At 37.7% G+C, this 11,148-nt stretch overlaps 1 protein-coding gene across 1 annotated transcript; it reads left to right on the top strand.

Moving 5' to 3' along the window:
- Positions 1–1,711: 1,711 nt before the first annotated feature.
- LOC120073125 (uncharacterized protein At3g52155, chloroplastic) lies at positions 1,712–10,461 on the top strand. The gene is made up of 5 exons (XM_039025751.1): positions 1,712–2,284; positions 2,446–2,545; positions 2,787–2,966; positions 3,504–3,621; positions 10,211–10,461. Exons 1-5 carry the CDS (start codon positions 2,050–2,052, stop codon positions 10,277–10,279), a joined length of 702 nt encoding a protein of 233 aa, XP_038881679.1. The 5' UTR covers positions 1,712–2,049; the 3' UTR covers positions 10,280–10,461.
- The last annotated feature ends 687 nt before the right edge of the window (positions 10,462–11,148 follow it).

Genomic DNA, 11,148 nt, shown 5'->3' with positions numbered 1-11,148 from the left:
ATGTCTTTTTGGTCCTAGGTTTTGAGTTTATTGTCTGTATAATGTGATAAAATCTCATATAGTATCTCTGAGTTTGTCGAACTATAGAAATTAAATTCTAATTATAAATATTTGTTTTTACCAGATGTAGGAAAATAAAAATAGAGGAACATGTCTTTTTAGTCATAGGTTTTGAGTTTACTTTCCATTTGGTCCATAGGTTACAAAATGTCGCATTTTTTAGAACAACTTTTAAGTTTGATTTCAATTTAGTTCTTACGTTTCAAAATGTTAAAATTTATTTTTGAGGTTTGAATTTTGATTCAATTGGTCTATAGATTTCAAGATTTACACCTTTTAATATCTATTTTCACCAAATTCTCACTTTCATGGCCTATTTGGAATCTCATGATTTTGAGGGATTTCAAATGATAATGGATTTTAAATGATTTTTTTGTTGTTTATTATTGCAAGAAGATGATTTTAAAAGATAAATTATTTTAAATGGCAAAACTACTGAAAATATTTACAAATAATAACAAATATCATGGTCTACAATAGACTATGATAGATCACTATTTGTGTCCATCATGACATAATAGACACAGATATTAATCCATTGTAGTCTATCGCAGATAGACAGTAAAATTTTGATATACTTATACATATTTTGATCTATTTTCCTATATTTGAAAAAATCCATTTTAAAATTTGGAATAATTTCAAATACTATTTTTACCTTAAAAACTTCCCTGACTAGAATGGTTGGATTTTGCCAAATTTTATAGAATTCAGAAGTAAATTACTAATTTAAACTCGACATACTCTAATTTTCAAGTAACAGATCATAGACAAAAACCTATATTAGTAAATTCTTAACTTCGTCTTTTTCGATCACCATCCAAACACGAAACTTTAAATATATTCATTTCAAATATTTCTCATTCCAAACGAAATAATTAATTTAAGATCATTTATTGGATTTCAAATTAATAGATTTAAAATCATTTCCAAAACTTTCTTGAATCCAAAAGGTTCAAGTGTTAATCTCTATTAATTAATTTTAAAAAATCAAAAGAATTATAATTAATTAAGTGTTCCTATTTTTTTTCTTCATTATTAAAATTATTTTTAAAATTTCACTTAATATCATTTTCATATTAATCTATAGATATTAACGCAAAAGTTACAAGTGAATTTTGTAAAAAAAAATCGACATTAAATTTATAAATTTTGAATCTTACCGACCAAATTGAAACAAAATTGAAAATTTAATAGACTAAAAATATAACATTTTGAAACTTAAAAAGACTAAATTAAAATCAAGCTAAAAAATAATAACTAAACGTGATGACCATGTCCTATGGCAATTTCATTTTTTTATTGTGTTTTCTTCAATTTTTTTTTTCTCAAAGTTTATGTGTTTTTGAGCGAGAAAAATAATATCGCAATAGAGATTGATTATGTTAGGGCTACACATAATCATTCTTAAGCGATGTTAGTATGTTTGTTGTATTTTTCTTAATTTTCTCACAAAGTTGTGTTTGGATAAACAAATTAGAGACATTATCAAAAGTAGAATTTTCATCAATTATAAACATACTTGAAAAAAGGATCATCGGTACAAAAACCTCTTAGGCAAAATCTTAGGTTAATTTTGTTATGGTCTAATATTTGTGTATAAGCTCACTAGAAACTTCTCTTGAATGTACAAAATGATTTATTCAGTGAATAGCAAAACAAATAATAAAAATAAAAATGATTAGGAAGCCTCGAAGCCTTATCTGCTCGTCGTCGTCGTCTTCTTCTTCTTCGAGCTCATCTTCTACCATTCACGTTCTCTACGAGGTGCAGGATAGGAACTCTCAACTTGTTCCTTGAGGTTGAGTACGATTCTTAACAATCTTAGCATGGCAATGCATTCGCATTGAGCAAGCCAAGTATGTAACAGGTATTCGATTAAGAAGAATCAACCACCGATTATCAGTGCTGTTTCAAGCTTTAAGCTCGCCATCGATTCTCCGAGCTCACTCGGCTCTGTCGCCTTTCTGGTTGGGTCGATTCTGTACAATGAATGCTTCATTTTGCTGTAATCATATTCAACAACACCCACAACTCTTTAAAACTCAACATCCAAGCTCCTCCCTGAGGGCGAGAAACCCTATTCAATGGCCATCTGCAGTTATTCAGACGGCGGAGAGCCAAGTGGCGACTGAGGAAGCTACCTCCCAATCGGAATCTGTTGCTCGTCGCCTTATTCTGCTTCGTCATGCTAGGAGTTCACGGCAAAAGCTTTCATTGCGAGGTGACATTCTAAAATTTCTCAGATTATTGCACTGTCTATGTAGCTATGAACAACTTGCATTCTCTGATACTCTTTCATTGTGCAATTTCACCGTATTCTATTATCGTCCTGTCATGGTTAAATATGAATTTCGTTTGTTCTCCTTAATTATTGTTCTCTAGATCATGATCGCCCCTTGAGTAAAGATGGAAAAGTTGATGCTATTAAAATTGCTCATAAACTCCAAGAATTGAGTTGGATCCCTGAACTTATTTTATCCAGGTTAGGTATTCCTTCAACTGATTATACACTTTCACGATGTCTTTTTCTCCCCCTCATTCGAACGACCCTGTTTGAACTTAGAATGCCCTGCAATACATGATCATAGGTATGATGTTTTATTTTTCTGTAGCTTTACATATTTCCAATAATCAATTCTTTGTATTAAATAGGGTATTCAGGAAAAGAATTAAAGAATCTAACTGTCTGTCTTTTGGGGTTCGACTTGAATTTACTGGAGCAGTGATGCCAAGCGAACCAGAGAAACACTTAAGATAATGCAGGATCAAGTTAGTGGTTTTTCGGAAGCAGAGGTTCATTTCATTTCCAGTTTTTATTCCATTGCTGCCATGGATGGTCAGACTGCGGAGCACCTTCAGCAGGTTATCTGTAATTATTCAAGGAACGAGATAATTACAGTCATGTAAGTGTCACTGATTCTTTATTCAAAAGGTGTGCACACATTCCTTGGTTTGGTCAAACAGTTTCACTAGAAAAAGAGCAACTACAAAGGGCAATGAGGAACTGTTTTCAGTATCATCTTTAATTTTGAGAACATTGTTGTCAATTAATTACTACTTTCTAGTGGATAATTTTGTAAAAGCTCAGGCCACAACATGTTTACCATACTGCATTCATGAATCGGTTGTTTTGTATACACTGCAATACTACATGTTTTAATCTCCTCTCATGTCAGGACTCCTTCCATTTTGTAGCCAGCTCCATTACGAAGGCATAATATAACTCTATTGATTGAGTAAACTCAATTTTAGCCATATTTTCTCATTTTATTAATGAAATTTAGTATAACAACCTTCCAACAGAATCAACATTTTTTTTTTGTTTTAAACAACCAGTACATATGCATTGTGGTTTCTTACAAGGAATTGTGAAATAATAATTTGATATGGACCATAACATAAAATGGGGAAATGGTAAGACAACAATGGTTTTTATGCAGGTGTATGGGACATAATAAAGGGTGGGAAGAGGCAGCCTCAATGTTTAGTGGTTCCTCCATAAAACTGAAGACATGCAATGCTGCTTTGCTTGAGGCTTCAGGAAAATCATGGGATGAGGTTAGACCTTAATCATTTTGATGCATGTTATTGGTTTGAATTTGAACTTTTTGCATGGCTGAATGGGCATGTATTATGATTGTACACGTACATACAGTGAGAACATATGTGCTCTTTGTTGAGGTTTCACATTACTTTCCCTCAGTTAACTTCGAGACTGACTTTCTTAAGAAACAATCTGGATACTCATATTTTATTTCTTAAAATAAAACTATTGCTTGGGTATTTTCTATTGGTTAGGGTCGAACTAAATTGATTTAATCTGAGAGAGATTTTGTTAGACCCCGGTCATTCATGCATACAAGAGGAGGGGTAAGAGGGGAATTACTCCTAGGATAGTGGGGAAAGGTTATAACCGTCTATATAAGAGAATCACAGGGGAAGGGGACCACGAGGCTGAGCTTTACAAGGGAATGAAGGGAGGCATAGGGAGGTAGGAAATGTTTCGAGGAATAGCAGCCATAAGCTGAAAAGAGAGAAAGCTAGCCCTCTCGAATTGGCTAGTATTGTTGGGTTCTTCTTTTCTTCTTTATCTTGATCTTGTTTCTTTTCTCTTGTTGGTGTTTGAATCTTTGTGTTCTTTGTAAACACTCATCTGGAAATATAAATAATATTAGAACAGAGGTGAATATCCTGTTTTTTGGTGGATTTCTTTGTTCCTTTTGTGTGGTTTAAGCTAAGAGCAGGAATCGGAACTTAACAAATTGGTATTAGAGCCGTTACAATCCTGGGGCGAACAAGGCAAATGGCACAGAAGCAGATCAAAGAGAGAATTGAAGCAATGGAGAAGGAGATTTCAACTATGAAGGATCTGATTTTGGGCCTCTGTAAAAGCGTGGAGAAACTCTCAGAGGACATAAGAGAGAATAGCTCGATGAACGAAGAATCGAGGATTGTTGAAGGGCCATGCATCAAAAACAAGGGAAAAATGGAGGAAGTCGAGTCTACTCACCATCTAGGAAGTGGAGGCATTGATAAAAGTAAGTACAAGTGACCAGAGATGCCTGTCTTCAATGGTGAGAATCTGGAATTGTGGGTATATCACGCCGAGTACTATTTTGAGATCCATGAACTCAATGATCAGGGGAAGGTGAAAGTAGTTGTGGTGAGTTTCGTTCCAGACGAGGTGGACTGGTTTAGGTGGAGCCATAACTGGAGAGCTATTGGGACGTGGGAGGAGCTTAAGCGGAGGTTGTTCAAACACTATTGACCCTCAACGGAGGGGAGCCTTGGAGCTCGATAGCTGAGAATTAAGCAAGATGGCAGCTATGCTGATTACATGAAAAAGTTCGTGACCTACTCTGCACCACTACCGGAGATGGTAGAAGAGGTACTTGTTGACGCCTTCTTGAACGGGTTGGATTTGGCCATATGTGCGGAGGTTATCAGTAGACACCCGGTTGGCTTAGACGCCAATATGCACGAGGCCCAACTGATTAGTGACCGCAACATGGCGCTTAAGTTGGCATTATCTTAGCTGGGTATTAGTGGGCTGGGAAAGGAGGCCCAAACTGAAAACAAAAGTAGTAGCCCAACCATAAAATCGAACGTGACGGCTACTGAGATGGGGGCTACCAAACAGGTTACTATCCCCATCAAAGGGAACTTCATGAAGAAAGAATCCTTGGTCAAACGACTGTCTGACGTCGAGTATTAAGAATGGTTGCCGAAGGGTCTTTGTTTTTGTTGTAACGAGAAATACTCAGCCGATCATCGTAGCAAAACGAGGGAGAATCGTGAGTTGATGTTATTCATCACCACAGAAGATGACGTAGCTGAGGAAACCGGGGAAGAAGAGACAGAAGAAGCACCGAAACTAAAAACGATTGAAGTGGTAGAAGATGTAGAGATGTCCCTGCGCTCCATGATGGGTATTTCAAAGCGTGGAACGATGAAAGTGAGAGGAACCATTGGGAGAAGAGAGGTAATCATTCTTGTAGACTGTGGAGCGACTCATAATTTTATTCACCAGAAGCTGATCAACGAGTTGAAGCTTACCATAACGACCACCGGAAATTATGGCGTGGTGATAGACAATGGGGAAGCGCTTCAGGGTAAAGGGGTATGTAAATATATTACTTTACATTACAGGAACTGATGATTACAACTGATTTTCTTCCAATAGACCTGGGAAAGATGGATGTGGTCCTAGGAATGCAGTGGCTCTACACTACAGGATTCATGGGGGTGCATTGGCCCTTGCTAACTATGTGCTTCATGGAGGGGTATCGAGTAGTAACACTTAAGGTGGATCTGATGCTAACTCACCCGGAAATATCAATGAAGGCCCTAGCCAAAGTCTGGGATGAGGAAGATCTTGGGTTTCTAATCGAGTTCCAAAATGAAATAGTAGATAATTGAGATGGGGCTGAAGAGGATGCTGACCAAGGGATAGAAAAGCTACCTGTGATGATTCAATGTCTGCTTGAAGAGAATGAAGACATATTTGGGGCTCCAACAGAACTCCCACCTAGAAGAGAGATAGATCATCAAATCAACACCTTGGAAGGACGACCACTGGTTAATGTAAGACCATACAAATATGGGCACAAGCAAAAGGAAGAAATAGAGAAACTCGTGGGGGAAATGCTTGAAGTGGGGATTATCAGACTGAGTCTAAGCCCTTATTCTAGCCCTGTAGTAATAGTGAAGAAGAAAGATGGGAGTTGGAGATTTTGTGTGGATAATTGGAAATTGAACCAAATAACTATTGCTGACAAATTCCCTATCCTAGTGATCGAGGAATTCCTCGATGAGCTCCATGGATCTGCTGTTTACTCCAAACTAGATGTAAGGTCAGGCTATCACCAAATCCGTATGAGGGAAGAAGATGTTGAGAAGACAGCCTTCCAGACTCACGAAGGCCATTACGAGTTCCTTGTCTTGCCTTTTGGATTGACTAATGCTCCGGCAACATTCCAGTCATTAATGAACCAAATTTTTAAGCCATTTCTTTGGAGGTTCATCTTGGTTTTTTTTCTATGATATCCTAGTCTACAGTCCTGACTCCACCCATGAAACACACCTAGCTGTGGTTTTTAATCTTCTGAAAGATCATAAACTATTCACAAATAAGAAGTGCATATTTTGTCAGCCTAGAATTCAATATCTTGGTCATTGGGTGTCACAAGAAGGGGTAGAAGCGGATGGGGATAAGGTAAAAGTAATGCTGCAATGGCCGGGACCTACTACGGTGACATAACTGAGAGGATTTTTAGGTCTCACGAGATACTATCGACGGTTTGTGTAGAAGTATGGACACATAGCAGCCCCCTTGATTCGTTTACTGTAGAAAAACGCCTTTCATTGGGACGAGCAAGCGAATCATGCTTTTGAGGAACTAAAGCAAGCCATGTCCTCGCTTCTCGTGTTGGCGTTTCTAGACTTCTCAATTCCTTTTTTGATAGAGACGGGTGCTTTGGGACACAGGCTGGGAGCAGTGCTTACTCAAAATTCGAGGCCAATTGTGTATTTCAGTCAGAAGCTGTCTCCACGAGCACAAGGGAAGTCATCTATGAGTGCGAACTGATGGCAGTAGTGTTGGCCTCCAAAAATGGAGGCATTACCTCTTGGAAAGCAATTTTGCATTGGTGTCGGACCAAAAAACATTGAAATTTTTTATTGAGCAGAGGGAAGTGCAACCTCAGTTCCAAAGGTGGTTAACCAAATTGTTGGGATATGATTTTGAGATTTTGTATCAGCCTGGCCTCACAAACAAAGCCGCGGATGCCCTCTCCCGAATACCCCCTACTGAAGAACTTATGTTAATGTCTGCACCAGCCTTACTCGATGTTGACAGGGTACTCGATGAGGTCCGATAGGATGATGAGCTGCAGGCCATAACAGCTAAACTGAAAGAAGATCCTAAAGGAAAGGCAAATTATCAGCTGTGCCGTGGGAAACTGCTATATAAAGGGAGATTGGTGCTGTCCAAGAAATCCTTGATGATACCCTCACTGTTGCATACCTTCCATGACTCGGTGTTAGGTGGACATTCGGGTTTTCTTCGAACATACAAGAGGATGTCTGGGGAAGTTTATCGGCAAGGAACGAAGGCTGGTATTAAGAGATATGTACAACAATGTGACACGTATCAGCGGAATAAGGCAAAATCCTTGAAATTGGCTGGATTGTTACAACCCTTACCTATACCGGAGCAAATTTGGGATGACTTAAAGATGGATTTTGTGGAAGGGCTGCCCAAATCAGAAGGATTTGATGTTATCATGGTGGTTGTGGACAGACTTAGTAAGTATGCTCATTTCATGCGATTAAAACGCCCCTTCACTGCTGAACAAGTGGCCGAAACTTTCATTCAGGAGGTTGTGCGACATCATGGAGTCCCTAAATCCATAGTGACCGATCGGGACAAAATCTTCCTTAGTCACTTTTGGAAGGAATTATTCTCAATGATGGGGACAGTTTTAAAGAGGAGCACGACTTTTCATCCTCAAACGGATGGCCAGACGAAACGGGTGAATCGTTGTTTAGAGATGTATCTAAGATGCTTTTGTAATGAACAGTCGTTGAAGTGGAGCAAGTGGATTCCTTGGGCCGAACTCTGGTACAATACCACATTCCATTCTTCAATCAAAACTATCAAGCTGTATTCGGGAGGAAACCACCACCATTAATATCCTATGGTGAGAAGAAGACTTCAAATGATCTAGTGGAGCAACAGTTGATAGCCCGAGATCATCTCTTTGAGGGCTTTAAAAGAGCATTTAGTGCTTGCAAGGGATAGAATGAAGAAACAAGCAGACTTAAATAGAAGGGGGTTACAATTTGAGGTGGGTGAGGAGGTATTCTTGAAGCTCAGACGCTATAGACAACAATCATTGGCAAGGAAGCGATGTGAAAAACTGGCTCCAAAATTCTATGGTCCATACAAGGTGAAGGAACGGGTTGGGGAAGTTGCATACAAGCTGGAGTTACCTCCAGAAGCAAATATTCACGATGTGTTCCATGTATCCCAGCTGAAAAAGAAGTTGGGGGAACAAATCAGGGTACAACAACACCATCCAGCTTTGACCGAGGAATTCGAACTGCAAATAGTTCCGGAATTCATTTTGGGTATTCGTTGGAATAGGGAAGTGGCTGCAAATGAATGGTTGGAAAAATGGAAAGGGTTGCCAGAAAGTGAAGCTACTTGGGAGGCAGTGCATCTGATGAAAGAACAATTTCCCCAGCTACACCTCGAGGACAAAGTGCACTTCGAAGGGAGCGGTATTGTTAGACCCCCGATCATTCATTCATACATATAAGAGGAGGGGTAAAAGGGGAATTATTCCTAAGATAGTGGGGAAAGGTTATAACCGTCTGGATAAGGGAATCAAGGGGAAGGGGACCACGAGGCTGAGCTTTATAAAGGAATGGAGGGAGGCATGGGGAGGCAGGAAATGTTTTGAGGAATAGTAGCCATAAGCTGAAGGAGAGAAAGCTAGCCCTCTCGAATTGGCTAGTATTGTTGGGTTCTTCTTTTCTTTTTTATCTTGATCTTGTTTCTTTTCTCTTGTTGGTGTTTGAATCTTTGTGTTCTTTGTCAATACTCATCTGGAAATATAAATAATATTAGAACAGAGGTGAATACCCTGTTGTCTGGTGGATTTCTTTCTTCCTTTTGTGTGGTTTAAGCTGAGAGCAGGAACCGGAACCTAACAGATTTCTTCAGATGCTGAAGTTGAGACAACCCCCACTCCACATGGCAGGGTCGAGGTTTTAATGAAGATCAAATTTAACATCTGTTTTTCTATAACCATCAATGTGTGATAGGATGGGACGGATGCTGAGCCCCACGAGGAATATTAGATTAAATCATACTTTGGTAGTTGGTTCAACTAGTGGTAGTCATGCAGTTAACAAATGGTATGGTGAAAACTGTAAAGATGTGATCACTAATTGCAGGAGCTTTGGTTTTTTGGTACACTTGGATGCCCTGGGTTGTAGGGAATGAGGGGAAGACAATCTAGATAGCTCTTGCGTAAGGACCACAATGTTATGGAGCTTGGTTATAAATGTTGAGCCTGTTCAAGTTCAAGGTTTATTAAGTTCACATATTTTCTTACACTTTCAAATGACAAAAGGCATCCTCCTATTTATTGCTCGCCCATTTTCTTTTTCTTTTTTTTTTTTTAAAGTCCACGTTGGAAAAATGAAGAGACCTTGCAATGTTTATAAGATACATGGATTATTTCGCTCATTATCAATTGATTTTGAGATGGACTCTCATGTAATCTAATATGGTAGCTGACCCATAAGCCTAAATAGGTATTCGGTAAAAAAAAAAAAAAAGAAGAAAAAAAAAAAACTAATCCAAGGATAGTGAACTCAAAGAAGACACCATCTTGATGGGACATGTTGAGGATCTTATGTTGAAAAAATCAATTTTTATAAGATACATGGAATACTTTTTTCGTTGTTAATTGATTTTGAAATAAAACTCAATGTTACCTAATACCTCTCTCTTCTAGAGAAGATCCGGTTTGATAACCATGATCGCATGTTTTGCAGCAGAATATGCTCGAAATGCCTGTAGATTCTTAATCGCTTTCACTCTTACTGATCTTTGCCTTGTGATCTACATATTCAGGCATTTGCTTTGGCGGGACTAGGTGGATGGAAGCTTCATGGCATAGTAAAACCAAATAGTAGATCATAGAACATTTTAAAGTTTTCTAGAATAGCTCAGCAGATAGCAACCATTCGCTGTACCCAAATTCACCCTTTGAATGCTTATTTATCTATATATAATAATTTTTAATTTTTCTTTGAAGGGTGTTTAATGAACTTTCGACTTCTTGGCCTTGTGTATATTTAGCAGCGAGAATTTTGTCATTTAAACCTTTTCGCTTAGTCTCCTCAATTAGTATTTGACTATTTGTCGTGCCATAGACTCAGAAATATAACCATTTTCGTGGGGTTTGGTTTTGAAAGGGTTCTTCCCTAAGTTAACAATATTCTGTAAATTATGAATAATAAAGAAATGATAGACTTATAAAATTGACCTATTACAAGCAATATTTTACAAATGTTCTAAACTTTAATTACATTCCATAATTAGATTTTTGGAATTTTCGGACATTTTAATCTTGTAATACACTTTCTCTTTTATTAAATATTCGTATTATTTTGTAATTAAAATACTAAAAACAATTCAAAAATGTTTGTATTATCTTATAAATGCAAGATCTCTCTCATATTAAATTTTTGTATTATGCTATAATTAAAATATTTAACAAATTCAAACCGACTTTTCAATGCAAGATGTCATATTTCTCTACTTGTATATGTTTCCTATTGAGACCAATGTGGTGAGTAGGTTGTGAGAATTAATGTGTAAGTGTAAGGAAAAGGGTAAAAAGTTAGAAGAAAAGTTTGAGTTAGAAAGCTTGACTCTTGGGTGAAGCTAGAAGAAATGGTAGAAATCGCTAAGTATAACTCATGCATTGGAGGCTAGAAAAATGGCTAAGTATTGTGCCCATGCGTTAGCCTTGCTCATTTAAGAGGTTATTTGGGCATTGAAGGAAG

Source organism: Benincasa hispida, chromosome 3 (assembly GCF_009727055.1).
Source record: "Benincasa hispida cultivar B227 chromosome 3, ASM972705v1, whole genome shotgun sequence".
In the NCBI taxonomy this organism is placed as follows: domain Eukaryota; kingdom Viridiplantae; phylum Streptophyta; class Magnoliopsida; order Cucurbitales; family Cucurbitaceae; genus Benincasa; species Benincasa hispida.
This window is presented reverse-complemented; position numbering and strand designations above follow the sequence as displayed.